This window comes from Colossoma macropomum, unplaced genomic scaffold (genome assembly GCF_904425465.1).
Source record: "Colossoma macropomum unplaced genomic scaffold, Colossoma_macropomum, whole genome shotgun sequence".
Taxonomy (NCBI): domain Eukaryota; kingdom Metazoa; phylum Chordata; class Actinopteri; order Characiformes; family Serrasalmidae; genus Colossoma; species Colossoma macropomum.
Window position 1 is genome coordinate 20172354 of NW_023494804.1, and position 19929 is coordinate 20192282.

Genomic DNA, 19929 nt, shown 5'->3' on the forward strand with positions numbered 1-19929 from the left:
AATTAAATAATTTTTTACTTATCCACATTATTTCAACACAGCAGTTGCCCTTTACATTGTGTGTAAATGTCATCATGACTGAGCCAATAGAAATGCTCCAAAATTACTTGGAACAAAACCTCTTTACTTTAATTGACGTTAAAAGTATTGAATGTTTTTGTTCTTTCCTGTAAAGTTGCCTTTTGGAGATACCTGTTTTTGGACAGTGGCAATGTTTTAATTTCTTTTTGTCTACACTCTTAAAAAAGATGGTTCTTGACAGGTTCTTTAGGAATGACAGTGGTTCTATATAGAAACCTAAACACTCCAAGAACGATTTGCATGCTTAAATTGTTCTACGCATGGTGAAATCGTTCTTCAGATTGATGAAGAATGTGTTGTAGATGGTTCTATATATAGAACTTGAAATAGAAATGGTTCTATAGAGCACCAAGTGTTCTTCTATTGCTATGATGTCAAGCTTATAACAATTGTCTTTGCAATGCACTGACTTTACAAAAGAACCCTTGAAGAACCATTGTTTTTAAGAGTGTATAGTGGGCAAAGTGTCTCTGATGGTAGTGTTTTTCAGTGTTGTAGTGTCTCTGTTGTCTCAGTGTGTCTTTCATTAACAGTTCACTTTCTTTTTAAGAACAATTATGTAACATTTGTCTTCTATGATGTTCAGAGAACATTGTCTCTCACACATTGTGTCTTCTGAAATGTGTCCAGGAAATGTTGTGGTGTAAATTCCAAACCTCATAAAACATCATAAAGGATTCAGTTTATTTATGACTGTTTTCTCAAATGCGTTTGTAAAATGTTGTAATGAGGTTAAATAATATGCCTGTTAGGAGTGAGTGGATCTAAACAGAAGTATCACTGATTCATGATGTTCAAACTTAATATTTGTCATTTTATTAAACTGAAGGTTAAAAAAAACTGGGGGAAAATTGTCACCTTTGGGTCAGAAGTCATAAGATTCTGGCTTTAAACAAATATATTTAGGTGGTTCCACTGCCTTTAAATGTCAAAACTGATCAGATTTACCCTGAACAGTATGCAAGGGTTACAAGGATCAGTATCTGTATAGAAACAGGAATATTAGTCTTAGTAAGCTAAAGGGGAATTCTACCATTTTTTCACATCTCTGAATAATTAATTTGTTAAAATGTAACAGAGTGGTTCGATGTGAAATAGTTATATTATAGAGAAATCTTTCTGCTATGAAAGATTTCTGTGAATGGATATTAAAAGGTACTTTCTAAGCCAAAAGCTTATTACAAAACTATCATAAAACAATGTCTCAGGGATCAGGCAGCATATTCATAACCATCCAATAGAATATCTTTCTGTGAGGGAGCTTTTAGAGGCATTAAGTCTTCAGACATCTGGTTTCTATCACTACCACTGTGGAGAACTCTGACTGTCAGAACTGTGTCCATTCCTTACAGAACATTTCACATCAAATCACTCTGAATGACATGCAGAAATTTAGAAAAAATCAGTAGAATTCTTAATCTTTATTAATTGTTGAGATGACATCACTGCAGGAGGGCAACATTAACAACACCAATAAAATAATGGGGTATTAGAGTATGAAAAAATTCTAAAGAAGTAAATTACAATACCTAAAACAAAACCAGAAAAGGGGTTGCAGTCATAACCATTCCAAAATCTATAATACCTTTGTTTAACTTTTTTGCATTAAGGCTTTTCATACTCAAAGAAACAAAATAGAAAGACTATGAAAGGATGGGGAGGTTTTTAGAACTGTGCCTTTGTGAACAAAGAATTTACGTAACAAAATCAAGTAAAGGCAGTGCCTAATGTTTTTAGCAACCCAAATGGATCCTTAGTCCCTACATAGAGAACTATATGAGTTATGTAAATTGGACTTCTACACAAAAATAGTGCAGTGTATATCTTGTAGGGAATCATGCACATGTGGCTGAAACTCAAATGGCTTTTTGTTAGATATATTTTGCACTGTTTGGGTCCTGGAGTCATTAATGTAATATTAAAGTAATGTAATAGCTACACAGGGAAGTAGGGAGCCATTTGAGATTCAGCCTAAGCGATCATGGAATAAAAGAAGTTTGTAGTGCTGTCAAGCTAGAGAGATTGGCTGAGTCCGATACAGCCTTCTACACACTGCTCGCGTACTGATTCTACCCAAAAGAAAGTAGTATACAGTAATGTGATCAACAATTAATTTAATGCCAAAGAATTCCGGATGATGTACTGCGATGGCTATATTTTCCATTACACAGGCAGACAAGAGCCAGTTAAAGGGGAGCCTGTCCTCTTCCTATTTCCCCCATTATATCAAAAAAAGGACTGCAAAATGCCAGATGGTGCCCGCCAGTGAGTCCTCAATGAAAGGGGGTGAATGGAGCTCATTGACTAAAAACAAAAAGTTTAAAATATTTTTTAATCATTTGCCCAGAACTTTTAATTTTAGAAAGCTGAAGGGTGTATTTTACTATAAAAGCAAAGAAAACTCACCTGTATGTTTCCTTTTTTCTACAGCAGACAGGTTTTGGGCAGCAGGATGCTAGCATTACTGCTACTGAATGCTGATTGGTTCATGAACAGAGCACCTCATTAGCTGTTCGCGCTCACTGATGTCATGAACGTACATGAGGCACCATTTTAAACTCTTAAGCATTTGTAAAACTACAATTTTGCTGAAATGCTCCATCTAAACCCATTTGTTTTGGATTCAGGAGCGCCCCCTAGCATTTGAGAAACCTGGATAATATTACAGAGTGGTAATTCTCCTCTCTACAAGTTCTCGGGTACAGCACACAGCTTGTGCCGTATACTGGATACTGTACTGTATACTATTGATGAAGAGCAGTATGCAGAATTCAGTATATCATTGTCGGAACAAAACTTTGTATCTCCAAAATGGTAACTTTGGAGGAGAAGAAAAAACATACTTTACTTCAAATGTATCTCAATGGAACCAGATCTGTTTTCCAAGTAATTTTGGGCCATTTCTATTGGTCCATTTATCATGAAATTTACGCAGAATGTAAAGAAAAACAGACATTTTTAAACTATGTCAAAAACTGAAAAACGGCAAAAATGGAGATAAGAGGTTTTGTTCTGACAGCAGCGATATATTGTTGCAGGATATATTAAACAATACACATTATGCTCTTTCAAACACAGCCATTGGCTCTGTGATGAGCGGCTAATTAGTGATGATTTACACCAGTGCGTGCTTAATGACATCCCACAGCACCAAGATATATTTTAATGCTTCAAAATGTTCCTATAAATACTGATAGTTTATAAATACTGATCGCTTCTCTCATCTAATAAGAGTAATGTAGTAGAAGTTAAATCCACGGCTTAATCCCTGAAAGTGCGGCTGCAGTTCTTAAACAGAGGCTGGGAGTGCGGGCTCTGAGAGTGTGGGGGCTGAAGCTGCGGTACTGAAGCTCTGCAGATGGATATTGACTGCCTTTAATATCGGACCGAAGAGAAACTGAGTGGTATTGCCCATCCCTAACCACTAGACGGCGCCTGCAGTCTCCACTGCGCATGTGCAGCAGCGCCGCTGTCACGACCTGCAGGAGCTAACGGAGCTAAGCTAAGCTAAGCTAAGTAACCATGAAGGCTCTTCGGGGAATGGTCAGCGGGGCCGTGAGCGAAATTTCGTCGGCCGTCAGCGGACACAAGCCCGTCGTCGCTGCCCGAGAACATGCGCTAGCCGTCAGTCGTGACTACATCTCTCAGCCGAGACTGAGTAAGTAGCTGTTTCAGTGCAAAAACATTGATGCTTAGCCTTTAGCTCGCCTAGCTGCAGTGGGTCGCTAACGGTTCCCAACATCAACTGCAGCCGCTGCTGCTCACAGCGCGAGTGTGAATGAATGACAGTATTAGGGTGGAGATAAAGCTCAAAACGAACCAGGTTTCTGGATCATTTAGCTGTGGTTAGATGTTTTGCTGTCCACTGTCCACTCCTGCAATGCTTAGCTGTTGTGATCAGCAGCTGCTGTGATGCCCTTGTACCTTGTAGGCTCCAGTATCATGCCTGCTTAGTGCATCAGCAAACACTCCTAATAAAAAGCATGGTTCTTCAGGGGTTCTTTTGTGAAAGGAATGGTTCCGTTTAGGATCTTGACTTCTATATTGAACCATTTCATGCTTAAATGGTTCTTTGCATGGTGAAATGGTTCTTCAGATTGATGGAGAATGTGCTGTGTATGGTTCTGTATATAACCTTTTTAAAATGGTTCTGTATAGCACCAAAAAGGATCCTTCTATTGTCACAATCTCAAGCTGCTAACAACAGAATAACCCTTTTTGGTGCTAAATAGAACCATTTTGAAAAGGTTCTGTGTAGAACCACATACAATCCATCAATCTGAACAACCATTTCACCATTCAAAGAACCAATTCAGCATGTGTTCGTGGGTCATGGCATAAAGAATGCTTGAAGAACCTTCAGATCTTTTTTAAGGTTCTATATAGACCCATATGTAACACATTCTCCAGCACTCACCATTACACCATGCCAACAACCATTTGAGCATGGAATCGTTCTGCATACTACTCATGGTTCTAAATACAATCATTGTCTGTTGTACTAAAGAACGCTTGAAGAATCAAGATACTGTAAATATACAGGCACACATTCACAGAGGCAGGTGGATTTATTAGGCAGCTCTGCAGCTGGTTATCCTGCTATGGTTAATCAATGAATGCATGATGTATTTGATTGATCAGGCAAATGTTGAAAAGGTGTTTTAGAAGAGAGGAGATTCAGTGTCCAGCTCAGCTTGTGGGCAGCAGTCTCTGCAGAAGGCCTGATGACATCAGAAATGCAGGACTGCTTGTAATTGTGAAGAATGCAAAAAAAAACCACTGTATCACAGGCCCAGATCAATACACTGAATACCTGACTGACATTATAATACTAAATAAGCAAATTACTTGTTTACAGCTGTATTAGCTAAAGAGATATATTCCTTATGCTGTTAAAGCACTGAATTATGCAGGAATAAAGCTATCATAATTGGCTTCAGCTTAGTATGTAAACAGAAGCAATCATGTACGTAAAAAGAGGGCTATTTGTGTCCACAACAGTCAGTGCTGTATATTAGAGACAAAAATCTGCTAGTAAGGGTTTTTCACACCTAAATATATTGATTCATGATTCATAATTAACATAGTTTATAAGAAAAACGTTGCATATGTAAATGTTTTGTTTTTTCTTTGTATATTTTTAAGGATTACAGGCATTTTTACATGCCCATAGACACTCATTGACTCATCTGAATTATTACTAGATGGAAGTTTTAATGTCAGGCCTGTGCTGTGCATAGACTTATATCTGTTTCCATGTTAATATTATGTGCATAAAGTTATTGTAAAGAATAAAAGCATTCATTTTAAGAACAATAAATTTATCTCTTGCTTTTGCTTTCCACCCTGTCACACCAGCTTATTTAGTCAGAAGAAGTTACATCATTTAGATTTCATTCAACATTGATAGCATCCGTAACACATATGTCCATCCACTCACACAACATGGCAGAAAAAACAGCTTTTTTATTAAAGCTTTTGCAGCATTTACTGAAAAAAAATATTGTTGATAAACTAATGTTTTCAAGAATAAACCTTCAAACAGGGAGTATGGTGGTCACTTTTTCCTGAAATACTCCACTTCGTCACATCCTTGTCTGACACAGCAGAATGATGGGGTTGTACGTCTCAGTGTTTTGTAAAATACATGTTTACTGAATCTGTTTTTTATGGTAAGAACAATGTTATTAAAACTATGCAGGACTAAAAAGTGAAAACATTCTAATGAGCATGTTCTTTTCGGCACCAATCTCATGAAATGACTCATGGATTTATTTGGCAGCTGTCAGCTGGTTGACCTGCCTGGCAACATCACAAGCCCCATTTTAGGCTTAATGACATAATAGTGTTATAATGCTGTAATACATGTCCATTATGTCATTGAAACCATTGTTTAATTCCATATGAATAAGGCTGTAGTAATTGGTACTTAGTAATTTAGGAATAGCTCTTGTTACCGTGACTGAAGTCCATCTACGCTTTGATTGATGATTTAATATATACAATCAGTCCACTACAAAGAAAACCCTTACAGGCCATAATTACAGGGTTACTGCAATGTGTTATTCCCAGAGATTCAGGGGATCTAGGGCTGCTAGTCTCTGAACTTGTGCTTGCTTTTATATTAAGACCTTATCTGTTTACTTAAAGGAGTTAATGTGCTAAGATGAAGCTTGCTTGTTATGAACGTTCTGACATTTCATTGTGTTCACAGCATATAAAACTGTATCTGGTGTCAACGGCCCATTGGTGATTCTGGACCAAGTGAAGGTATTGTACACTAATAAACTTGCTTAATCCATGTCAGCATCCTTACTAAAATACTGAGGTACAGGTTGTTCACATGTATGCATACAATAAATGCATACACACTGCATTAGAAATACAGAAAGACTCATAGCAAACCACAAGTGGTCATTACAAAGCTGTGCTAAGCCAACATAGCCTGTTCTGCTCTCTGTTGCGTGGGATGGATGATGGGCACATGGCTCTCACCACTGGGTACATCTCACATGACTGTGAAACATGAATATCTTCGCACATGACTGTTTATCTGGCATATTAACATGCTTTGGTTGTTTTTACCATAACACATTTTACTGTAACAGTTGGATGAAAAGATGTTTTAGGGCTTTAGGAGACCATTAGTAGTCTGTAAGAACAAAACATGCCTGTTGTAACAAAGAAATATGCATATATAATATATCTCACTGCGCTTTCTGCAGTTTCCCAGGTATGCTGAGATTGTTCACCTCACCCTTCCTGATGGCACTAAGCGCAGCGGGCAGGTGTTGGAGGTCACCGGTTCAAAAGCTGTTGTCCAGGTAATGAAACCTCTGCATTTTGCATTTTACTTTACCTTTTTTGGATATTTTGACATCTGCTTACTGTTACAGTGCAACACTCTTAAAAACATATGTATCAAAAATGGTTCTTTGCACAATGCCATTGAAGAACCACTTTGGGTTAGCTAAAGAACCTTGAAATGGATGGTTCATTAGAGAACTGTTTTCATAATGAGATGTGTGAGTGTAAAGAACCTTTAAAAGACCTCAACGTAATGCCTGGCCCACACTACAGGATAATCAGGCCGATTTTGAGCCTAATTTGCTCCTCCCAACAGTACGTCTCCCAATATCAGAGTAATCGTAATGATGATCTTCCCAGATTATCCTGTGGTGTTGTATGTCTATAATCCAGTGTTTTTAAGGTAAGAACAATATGTTATTAAAACTATGCAGAACTAAAAATTGAAAACTTTCTAATGAGCATGTCCTTTTTGGCACCAATCTCATGAAATAACTCATGGATTTATTTGGCAGCTCTCAGCTGGTTTTCCTATCTGGCTATATCACAAGCCCTATTTTAGGCTTAAAGACATAATACTGTTATAATGCTGTAAGGTATATCCATTATGTCATTAAAACCATTGTTCAATTCCATATGAATAAGGCTGTAGTAATTGGTACTTAGTAATGTAGGAGTAGCCCTTGTTGCTGTGACTGAAGTTGTCCATCTACACTTGATGATTTAATATATACAATCAGTGCACTACAAAGAAAAGACTTTATAGGTCATAATTACAGGGTTACTGCAATGTATAATTCCCAGAGATTCAGACTAGGGCAGCTGTTCTCTGAATTTGTGCTTGGTTTTATGTTAAGACCCGTAACGAAATTAAAGTGCTAAGATAAAACTTGCTTGTTATAAACATTCCGACGTTTCATTGTGTCCACAGCATATAAAACTCTCCCAATATCAGGGTGACCTTAAACGATGATCTTCCCAGATTATCCTGTGGTGTGGGCTGTCTATAATCCAGTGTTTACTCCTCTGATCTACTTCCAGTCCAGTCGGGGCCCGTAAATATTAAACATGTTCAGTGTTTATGACTCAGTATCCTGTAGTGTGGGGTGGACGCCAATTTTTTGTGCAGATGGTGCACGCCGCCAGCATAGCAATAGCTTCGCTGTCATCCGCCATGTTTGTTTAGATGTAAAGTCATGTTAGTTGGCGAGGAGATCCATGATGTAGCACTTTGTGAGAAACTGCCACAAGGTTTTGAGGATCTGAACCATTGGTCAGGACTCTCATAATTTAAAAAGTGTGTGGTGTTTCATTCAGGGCAGATCGTGTAGTGTGGGGACAAAAAAAAAATTGGTAAAAAAATTGTCATTATGTGTGTTGTCTCTCACATTTTGGTATCAGTAAGGATATTTAAAATCCTGTATTGTGGGCTAAGCATAATGTGAAAGTTCCAGGAAGAACCCTGAGATAAGAATGGTACCTTTACATTACATGAAGGTTCTTTAAACCAGATACGCCCAAACATTTGTCCTGGAGGGCCAAAGTGCAGTGTTTGCAATGGGACAAGGGCCTAAAAAGACAAAACGATGACCAAATAAAGAAGAAGAGTGTATGTACGTTATAACATTGCACTATATTACTAAAACACTTCAAAAACAATTTATGAAGAAAAATAGGAATTTGATAAGTTATATATAGTATGAGAATGTTTGTTCTCTCATTGAGTGAAGGCAGGTAGGGTTAGGGTCACTTTCTGTCCAAATCAAACACCTTCAAGGGCCAAGTTCGACCCACAGGCCACGCTTTGGATAGCCTTGCTGTAAACCTTTCTAACCTAATTAAAAAGTTTTTGTGCAGCTCTCAGTTAACATGTTTTGTTGATTTTCTAAGTTCCATTACTGAGACCTCATTTCTGCACATTTACTGTAATATGAATTGAACATATTGGGAACGTAATAAAACATAAAGTTTGGCCTATGAGAAAAAATGGCACATTTAAATTTTGTGTTTTAACAAAAAACAAATCTTGCACTAAATTTTGCAGACAAATGCCATATTTAAGTTTCTTCCACACAGAGGATGTTTTAGGCTGTGTTTTGTATTAGGAGCATTAAATAAGGGAATAATGTGTGGTACTCAAGCACTGAAAAGCTTTTTCTTCTTGTGGTTCTAGGTATTTGAGGGAACATCAGGCATCGATGCCAAGAAGACAAGCTGTGAATTTACAGGGGACATTTTGCGTACACCAGTGTCGGAGGACATGCTGGGTGAGAATAGTAACCGAGTCATATTTCAGAGCTTACACAATTGAAAAGCTAAATTATAACCTAAAGAAAAGACATTTTCATTAAGACCCTCTGTGTTTTCAGGTCGGGTGTTCAATGGATCTGGAAAGCCGATCGACCGAGGCCCTGCTGTCTTGGCGGAGGATTACTTGGACATTATGGGTAATCATCCAGACTTTAGATTGTTGACTGGTTTAAATACTGAATCCATGTGAAGATGCATCTATTTTTCAACACCATGCTTTTAAGAAAGTGAGAGTAGCCAAATAAGTGCAGCTAGCAAGAAGAACAACCACTGTAAATTTCTCTTTGGAGATGAAAGCTGAAAATCACATAAACTCGACTGAAACAGGATGAACCATGTTCAGTCTCCAGCTGAGAAAAGCTTTTATGGATTCTGCTTAGATAAATAATGCTTATCAGTGGTGTGTCTATAAACATGTGATTAAATATTTGTTTTCCCCAAATGATTCCTGTTTTCCAGGCCAGCCCATCAACCCACAGTGTCGTATCTACCCAGAGGAGATGATCCAGACGGGCATCTCTGCCATCGATGGCATGAACAGCATCGCCAGAGGCCAGAAAATACCCATTTTCTCTGCAGCTGGTCTACCACATAATGAGGTTGTGTTCCCTGAATTATATTCAGCCTCCTTCTGAGCAGCTTTGTGCACAGAAATAAAAACAATTTTGCTTAAATCAAAAAGATCTTTCATATTTGACCCAGTCTGCAGCATCTACAGTGTACAGCTGAGCTTTGATTAAACTACATTACTTGTCAGCTTCCTTTCCTACTGCATGGCTCAGTTTTTCCCTGGCTCTAATACGCCTGACTCGTGTCACAAAGGGCTTTGATAACGAGTCACATAACTGAGTTAGGCATGTTACGATATGAAAAAATGTTTTACAGTGTTCTCACATGACACCCCTGAGCTAATTGTTCTGCTTCCTGTACACTTGTGTTCAAACGTTCAGAATCACTTGCCATATTGATGTATTTTGTTCTTTAAAATGTAATAACCTTTGCAGTGTGGGTTTGAAAAATAATATTATTATTAACAATTTCCTAAAAGGCATTTCTGGATATTTTATTCAGTTCATCCCTCCATTCATCATGAATTTTTATAACACCATTCATCGTCATTTTTTTCACATTGCAAAGGGCAGCAGACATTTTGAAGTTTGGCAAAAAATAAAAACTAAAATAGAGATTTTATTTTTGACAACAGTGATGTGTATGGTCATAAAAAAAGTTCTAGAAAAATGGAATCTGTGCTTCTGTCTGTGATTTCAGATCGCTGCACAGATCTGTCGGCAGGCTGGTCTGGTGAAGAAGTCCAAAGATGTGATGGACTACAACGAAGACAACTTTGCTATTGTGTTTGCAGCCATGGGGGTGAGAACAACCAAACCAGGGGTTCACAAGTCTAGTCTAGCTTCTAATTTCCCTTTTCTTGCTTGATAAAAATAAAATTTGTTAGACTTCATTAGCAGGTCCCAGTTGACTGAAGAATCTGAATTCCTTGTAAACGCTTAACTGTGTCTTTAGGTCAACATGGAGACAGCTCGATTTTTCAAGTCGGACTTTGAGGAGAATGGTTCCATGGACAACGTGTGCCTGTTCCTGAATCTAGCCAATGACCCCACGTGAGCACACTCTGAACCCCATTTCAGAAGCCCATTTAGATACTCTCAGATCTACTTCTAAAACTAATTCAGATTTGGTTTTGGGTCTGACTGAGTATGAGCTGATGATTATGAGTTAATTCCCATATGCAGGATTGAACGCATCATCACTCCACGCCTGGCGCTGACTGCTGCTGAGTTCCTGGCCTATCAGTGTGAGAAGCACGTTCTGGTCATCCTGACGGACATGAGCTCCTATGCTGAGGCCCTGAGAGAGGTCAGAAGCCTTAACTTCAAACCCAACTGAAATCCCAGTCCAAAATCCAGAAGTAACCCTACCGGTACCAGAAGATGACTAAATGTAATCTGAAGGATGAGACTCTTTAGTCATCTTCTGGTGCTCATTAATCTCATCTTCTTTGTCCTATAGATTCTTAGTTATAGATTAGAAAGGAGGTCAACCCCACTAGCTAACCTTTGTGTAATATAAATAATACTTTCTTTGGTTTGGAATTGTTTCTTTGAAATCCTGTCCTAGCTTTTCCAGCACTGTGCTGCTGAAACTGTTGATTATATTAGTATTTGTATAGTGTACCTATTATTTCCGCAATGAATTGAGAAATTAATCAGGGTTATTAAAAACGACCAAACAATAAAAATTAATTTATCAATAACAAACCATGCATATCCCTTTTAAAGATTACGAAATTTACAGATTCTAGCATTTGTGGCCAGGATCATCAGTTAGCACCCTGTTGGCTGGCTTAAGACCGCAAGTGAGTTTTGTCTGGGCAATCCATGCTGCAAAACGTTTTTTAAAATGTTAAAAATTATGAAGAATCTGTCTGTTATGGAAATTCTAAAGTGCCAAGCACTTTAGAGAGGCTGCATGTGACACTGCAAAAAAAAAAAAAAATCTTAAATGTAAGAAAAATATTCTATATATATAATTTTGAGATTGTTGTAAGAATATTACAAGATTATTTGACTTATTTTAAGACATTTACAAGTAGTTTTATGTAGCAAAATTCTCTTATTCTATTGGCAGATAAATTCTTCAAACAAGCAAAATTATCTGTATTATTTCTCAAAACAAGCAAAATTCAGGTTAAGATCTTTTCACTAGATAGAATTACTTAAATCAAGGAAAAAACAGCTTGAATAATCTTAAAATGTCCTTTTAACAATCTCAAAATGAGAAAATTCTGATATATTGACTAGATTTAAATGTTTTCGCTTGTCAGTGATTCATTTTTTAAAATAATTTTCTTTGTAAATTAGATCATCTTAGTATTTTCGAACAATAAGCATGTTAGACATATAAAACATATCAAGTCATTCTTTTTTAAAATTTCAATTCAGTTTTCTTCTTAAGAATCTATTGTGACCACAGCCATGATGATTCCCGCTAGAGTCTCTGAGGTGTTTCCAGTAATATGTGATTGCATAACATTGGAAACTGCGTTGTACAAGAAAAAGTTTGCCCCAGATTAAATGTATTCCCATGATATATCTATTCCTTTGTTTTTTGGCAAAATGTATCTTAACAGTGTTTTGGGCTCTGTTTCTACTGTATAGAGATCTTTAGGAGATTTTAAAATATGCATTATTGATTTAGTGAACCAAACATCCACAGAATGTTCCTGTTCCCAGCTGCTTCATGTGAGAGCTGTGTTTTATAATATTCTGTGACTCCTGAAATGATGTTATTTTCCTTCCCAGGTGTCAGCAGCTAGAGAGGAGGTGCCTGGCCGTCGAGGCTTTCCTGGTTACATGTACACTGATCTGGCTACAATCTATGAGCGAGCTGGCCGCGTGGAGGGACGCAACGGCTCCATCACTCAGATCCCCATCCTCACCATGCCCAACGATGGTGAGGGACCACCTGATTTCCCCTCTTACGCACCCAAACATTGTGCTTAAATGGCTTTATTTTACCTTTTAACAATGTGCTATTAACGTTTTATGAAAATTTGTTGTACCATTCTGATTTCTTTATTTTTTAATGCATTTTAAGATGTAAATTTGTATTAAATGTGCTATAAAAATAAAGTTGTTATTATTATTTTAAACTCCTACAGATATCACACATCCTATTCCCGATTTGACCGGCTACATCACGGAGGGTCAGATCTATGTGGACAGACAGCTTCACAACAGACAGGTCAGTCAAAACAACGTTATGTTTCTTAACTTATGTTTGCATTTGCAGTCATATGCAAAAGTTTAATCACCCATGTCAAAAGTTAGCAAATCCTCTATAAGGCATTTTATATGGCATTTTTTATATATTTTCATGCACAATTTCTATTTATTGGAAAAAAATTAAACAAAGTAAAAAATGTGCCCCAACTTTTGTACAAGCCACATTTAATGTTTTATTTAGTTCCAATGTGTTAAATGCAGCAAATAAACAGTAATTGAGCATTAAAATGTACAGAACTGTGTTCACTATAGAGGTTCTGTGTTCACTGATTTTCACTTATTTTTAATTAATAAAAAAATCTGTCATTTGACCAGGGGAGCCCAAACTTTTGCACATGACTGTAGTTGATTCTTTTGGTTAAAGCAACTTTATTTGGCGAATAGCCAGTAGGAGCCAGTAGGAGCCAGTGGCTTGCTTAGGGATGCCATGGCAGTCTGCATCAGCTAGGATTGAATCTGTGATATCATGTGATGTCTGAGCTGCTGTATCATAAATTAGTTGTTGCTATTGCAGATGTTTAGATGAAGTTTTGTTTTTTTTGTGCAGATTTATCCTCCTATCAATGTGCTGCCCTCTTTGTCTCGACTGATGAAGTCTGCCATTGGCGAGGGGATGACACGCAAGGACCACTCGGACGTGTCCAACCAATTGGTGAGATCTATGGGACTTAGCATAGAACTTGGACTTTACTAAAGGATAAGTAAAACAGGATTTAGTAGTCCATTAATTTATTATTTAGTGTTGAGAAAGAGAGCTGTTTACTTTAGTAACAAGTAATGCTCATTTATGGTTTTTATTTAGTTTATTCTTGCTTTGTAATTCGTCTCATGTTTACTGAATATTTGATTTTATTTTGATATTACTGTTTTAATAAAGCATTTTTGACTGCATATGACTGCTGCTGTACATCTAGAGTTATTGTGCTAGTGTAGTGGTAAGAGTCACTGAATAGGCTGTGTAAAACTGCCCTTATGTTGTCAGTATGCCTGCTACGCTATTGGAAAAGATGTGCAGGCCATGAAGGCTGTGGTCGGTGAAGAGGCCCTTACAGCTGATGATTTGCTGTACCTGGAGTTTCTGCAGAAGTTCGAGAAGAATTTCATATCTCAGGGTGAGTAGTAGAAGCTTAAACTTAAATCGTGGTGCGGGTGCAATGATTAAACTAACTGATCACTTAAGGCGAAAATTAGGGATGCATCGATACACCTTTATATCACACACAAATATTATATCACGATATTTCATGACATTTTCACAATACACAATATGCATCACAATATTTTGTTTTTCTGAGATTTAAGAAGTTGGAACAGACAAAATGGAATCTGTAGTGCCACATGTAAAAATACAATCATAATAATAGAAATAATAATAATAATAAGACAAATAATAAACCTACAACTACAGTGATTTTATTCAGTGTTTTAAAAACTACACTGCACTAAATCAGTTAAACTAGGTCCAGTTAAACAGGCCTTACGTTCACTTTGTAATAAAACCTGTAGTTAGTCAATATTCTCAGAAATTCTCAGATATGCTCAGAAAAGTATATTTTGACAGAATTTATCTCTATAACAATAAAGTATCATCATATTGTCCAAATTTTAAATATTGTATTTTGGTAAATAATGCAGTTATCCAACCAGTAAATCATTGCTGTTGGAACAAAACCTTGTATCTTCAAAATGGTAACAGGAAAAAAAAATGTTTTTTTTTTTCCATTTCCGTTTAAAATAATGCAAAGCATAACTGGAAAGTTTAAATAATACAAAAAAATAAAAAGATTTTGCTTGACACCGATGAAATGCAAGGGGTTTGTGATACAATAAAATAAGCTAAGCTTAAATCAATAGCATTTTTTCATTGCTGTGCACTTTGACATGGTTTATCTTGTAATGCTTAATTAAATCTGATGTACTTGGTCACAATAGCGTGGCCATACCAGCCCCTGCACATTTTGTAGTTATTCCAATAATTATTCCAACTAATTTTCTGAAATGTGAAATAATCCCACACTGCTGACATGTTGCTTGCTTTAGGTAAGTTCCTTTTACTGGCATGGAAATGTCAGTCAGTAGCTCCCTTTCTGATGATGCACCCTGAAGGTGGGAGGAACTTTTCAAGTGCTTTGGGTGGATTTTTTGGGAGTGGGCTCTTTGAAAGATGTTTTCTAGTTTCCCAGCAATAACATTAGCTATTAAGTATTTTAAACATACAAAAGCCAGCGCGAGTGTGTGCGTGGACGCAGTACTCCAGCATATCTTGTGCAGCCCCACAGTACCCACCACAAAGCAGCTGTAGTTTTTCAGTCCCACCTTTGTTACATACCCAGAAGTTTTTCTAGTCCTGCCAGAGTGTCCCAGTAGAATAATAATATGGTTATAAGCAACTGTTTCTGTAGATTTGCAGGGCCAGACATGATCTCATAATGAGGACGTCATTGAGCAGCCATGAGAAATTTTGAGCTAGATGTGGGTGAGAACGTGGGCTTATTAGCGTGGGAACAAACTGAGTGTTATAAACCAATCTAAAAATAAGGACGATGGTGCACTCATTAGCATTCAAAAAAATCAAAATCACATCTGACCCCTAAAGACCACTGTTCTTATAGCCCATTATGTTTATTAGTCTGTTAGGCTCTAATGTATTTAATGTTCCACTTACCCCAGATGTCCAAATTTTTATTTTGATTTAGTTTAGAACTGGAACTACAAGACTAACATTGCTAACAAACCCAAGACCCCAAATCTTTTCTGTGTAGACATGTGAGTACATCTCCGAAAAGTCTCTCAGCTAGCTCAAACTCCCTCCGTGTCCTAATTATTGTGGTGCAGACGTGGTTTAAAGCACAGTATGACTTACTAGGAACTATAAAAATAAATAAAAATTCACCACTGCAGGCAGTCATTTCTGATATTTAAAAAGCAGAACTGACCTCTGATCAGGTTCCTCAGTATTTATGACAGTCATTGCTAAAAATACTGATTCTAGATCAGCACTCCTATTCCTGAGTTGGCTTGTGAGTACAGATCCTGTTGTGTAAAGTGGCTGTCTGCAGTTTTGTTCATTTTTGTTGCTCACAGTAAGTCATACTGTGCTCTAAACCACACTGACAAGTCTGTGTGACCTCGATGAAGACGTTTATGCTGTTTGAGTGAGTTGAGAGAAGTGTAAGTATTGAGTGAGTTCAGAGACTATATTATAAATATAGTGTTTGTTGGCAATGTTAACCTAATCATTCCTAAATTAAATAAGCAAAATTTGGACTGCAAACAAGTCTCGGGCACCCAACTGCATCTTGTGTATGTGGAAAATTGTGTACATTTGATCTTTCACCGAACCATTACTTTAAGCCTCTGCTTCAAGTTGTATATGTGGATGGCTTTAGCACAGCTTGTCAGTTTAGTAAATGTGACAACTAGTGAAGCATGATAATCGGTATCAGCAAAAAAATCAGCATCTCATAGATGTTTCATTTTGACTGTCATTCGTAACCAATATGTGGTCATGTATTTACTGTACTCCAGAAGTGCAGAACATTTAGGTGGCACTGCTGCACTAAAATATGTTCACTTTATTAATTTTACTGCACATGTAACCCCCTACATACGCTAATGCTAAGGTAGATCTAGTCCCAATTTCTACATTTTGTAAATGTTTATGTATCGACATTGGCATAAACTCTTTTTGACACTTTGGAACCTCTTTATAAATTTCTCTGTGGTCTTATGGGACTGTTGCAACACATCCAGTTCTTTTCTGGGTTTTATTGCAATACATTCTCACTGCTCAAATTGAACTACCACTGTACCATAACCAGAACTTACCAGAGTTCACCCTTAAAGGGGAATTCCACTGATTTTTTATTTTTATTTTATGTGTAATTCAATTGTTGAGATGTAAACAACATTATTCAAGTGGATTTATGTGAAATGGATCAGATCAGATTTCTTTATAGTGGTGGTGATAGGAACCAGGGGTGACAAGGGTTCCTATCACTACCACTTTTAGTACTTTAAGTTTTAATGTTAATTTTACTGCAAATATATCCATTTTATTATTATTATTATTATTTTATTATTATGCACAAAAATCACCATATGCGACTTCGTGGTTTATTATATGTAATGTTGATAGTGGTAAAACAGTGATACCTAATGTTTTTTTTGTTTTTTTGGTTGGGAGGGCAGGGATCGGGGGCGCTGTTTAGCCTCACAGCACCCTGCCTTTACTTCTCCACCCTAAATAGATTTTTAAGTACATTTTAGATCAAACTTTTCTCAAGATTATAGTAAAACAGTGTCTTAACATGAAACCATGTTCCCCTTTAACCTGGATAAATCAAACGGAAGTCTTTTAGTACTTTAAGTTTACCAAGTAAAAGGCATGTTTTGAGGAAATTTCTTCTTGGGAATCCGTGGGAAGCCGTGTTTTAATGTTATTTATTGACATTGGTATCAGTATCATCATATATACACACCGATCAGGCATAACATAAACCCTGTGTCCACTCACTGTCCACTCTATCAGACACTCCTACCTTGTCAGTCCACCTTGTGGATGTAAAGTCAGAGACAATAGCTCATCTGCTGCTGCACAGTATGTGTTGGTCATCCTCTAGTCCTTCATCAGTGGTCACAGGACACTGTCCACAGGACACTGTTGGCTGGATATTTTTGGTTGGTGGACTATTCTCAGTCCAGCAGTGACACTGAGGTGTATAAAACCCCAGCAACACTGCTGTGTCTGATCCACTCAGACCAGCGCAACACACACTAACACACCACCACCACGTCAGTGTTACTGCAGTGCTGAATATGAGCCACCACCCAAGTAGTACCTGCTCTGTGAGGGTCCATGGGGGTCCTGACCACTGAAGAACAGGGTAAAAGGGGGCTAACAAAGTATGCAGAGAAACAGATGGACTACAGTCTGTAATTGTAGAACTACAAAGTGCACCTGTATAGTAAGTGGAGCTGATAAAATGGACATGGAGCGTAGAAACAAGGAGGTGGTCGTAATGTTATGCCTGATCAGTCTATATAAATGATGTACAAGCAAAGTATCTCTTTTTTGTTGCACTTTTTTGTTTTTACAGTGTTTCCAGGCTTTGTGAAGGAAAAAGATGTCATGAGAATATATTTTGTATATGACTGAGAAGTGAAGGAGTGATTGGCTGTTCATGCAGGAAGTCACAGCTTGTATGACACATCTGATTCATGTGCATCCTGGTAGAATAGGGTTTAAGGGCTACAAGTTTGAATGACAAAAAGCGTGAACGTTAATGGTGAAGATGTGCTGGTAATTTATCAGGATTTGACTGTGAATAAATAATAAATGAAATAAATTAATCAATAAATGAAATTATTGTTTGAAAACTGTATTTTCAAGTCTAATGTGTTGCTGTTTTGTCCTGTAGGTGCATACGAAAACCGAAGTGTGTATGAAACCCTTGATATTGGCTGGCAGCTGATGAGAATCTTCCCTAAGGAGATGCTGAAGAGGATCCCTCAGAGCACACTGGCAGAGTTCTACCCTCGAGACTCCAAACACTAAGCTTCCATTCTTCTGTTATCTCTCTCTCTCTCTCTCTCTCTTTTTCTCTTTCTCTCTTTCTCTCTTTCTCTCTCTCTCTCATTCATTGATATTGTGTACCCCACATCACCTCTGCCATCCAACATCACTCTCAGATGTCTTATCATACTCTGGACCTTAAGTCTTAGCATCGTATTTCATGCTTCTGTTTCGCTGCTTTTTGGTCTTTGTACATTATCTAATTGTTGCCAAACAGTCATGTATATTTGTTGTGAATATTGTTGCTATACTGCAGTAAGATCTCTGTGCAGCCTTATGTGTGAAAGAACATTGTGATTACATAAATAGTTTATTATAGAAACCTTTAGTCCCTTTGTGGACGGAGCAGTTTGCGCCACCAGTGATTCAAAGCGATCTGCAGTCAATGCTGGACCACTATGACGCTGCAATTATCGTTTTAACACTGGTGACGTAGCTGGTAGGGTTTAAAAGCTGTTTGCATGTGACCTGATATTCCTGCCGGACAAAAGTGCGGCTCCACTTAATGCTACAGATGTTACCAAATCTTCAAGTGTGCTATGATCTTGCTGTACGCTGTGATTTATATGGATTATATTGTAGAGAAGCCATATGGTTAGTAATACTGGTGGCGCTGTATACATCTTCAAAACTTTTAAACATTCACTGAGCAATATCAGTTTTAGTTCTTGTTTTTTATTTATAAAACTAAAAACCTTTTTTTTTTATTTTTATGCCTTATGTTGTGCTCACCTGGCCTTGTTCTCTGTAGTTATTGGTTGGATGTTGGCTGTTGTCTGACACTTTTATGAGAGAGTTTTATTGCATACATTGAAACTTTCTATGTTACAAAGAGAAGAATGTTTACTTATTGGGTAAAATCAGTATTTATTTGTTATGTATTAATATTTTTGTCTTTATGTTTATTTATTTACATTCTGTGCCATGGATTTAGTGTGCCCACCTGCTCTTTTTTGTTGAATGCATGATATATTGTGAAATGTTTGTAGTCTATACAGTCTGTGGAATAAAATCTGGTCTTGTGCCATTACTGTTGCTCATATGAGTAGCCATATTATGACTCAGTTTGCATAAGGTATGCAGTGTGTAATGTGGTTACTGCCTTGACTTGTTTTCACATGCTGTTGATGATGCGCCTTCTTAAGAAGACCACTTACTTAAACCGAAAGCAAGCAATTTAGAAACAGTTAACATCTTTTTAACCCCTTCAACTCTTGGGATATGTTGGTGGGCCAAGATTATCCTCCTCATAACTACATAACTTGTAATAGTTTTATAGTAGTTCCTAATAATTCATAGTTCTTCCTCAATAATTTATTGTAGTCACTGAATAATTCATAGTAGTTACTG

The 19929-nt window shown here is 37.2% G+C and overlaps 1 protein-coding gene across 1 annotated transcript; it reads left to right on the plus strand.

Moving 5' to 3' along the window:
* The first annotated feature begins 3549 nt into the window (after window positions 1–3549).
* On the plus strand, window positions 3550–19619 carry atp6v1b2 (ATPase H+ transporting V1 subunit B2). The gene is made up of 14 exons (XM_036595258.1): window positions 3550–3739; window positions 6296–6351; window positions 6807–6905; window positions 9062–9155; window positions 9258–9335; window positions 9658–9797; window positions 10468–10569; window positions 10723–10820; window positions 10953–11076; window positions 12522–12672; window positions 12881–12963; window positions 13552–13656; window positions 13987–14116; window positions 18425–19619. The coding sequence occupies exons 1-14, from the start codon at window positions 3604–3606 to the stop codon at window positions 18559–18561; spliced, it is 1533 nt and encodes a 510-aa protein (XP_036451151.1). The 5' UTR covers window positions 3550–3603; the 3' UTR covers window positions 18562–19619.
* Window positions 19620–19929: the final 310 nt, after the last annotated feature.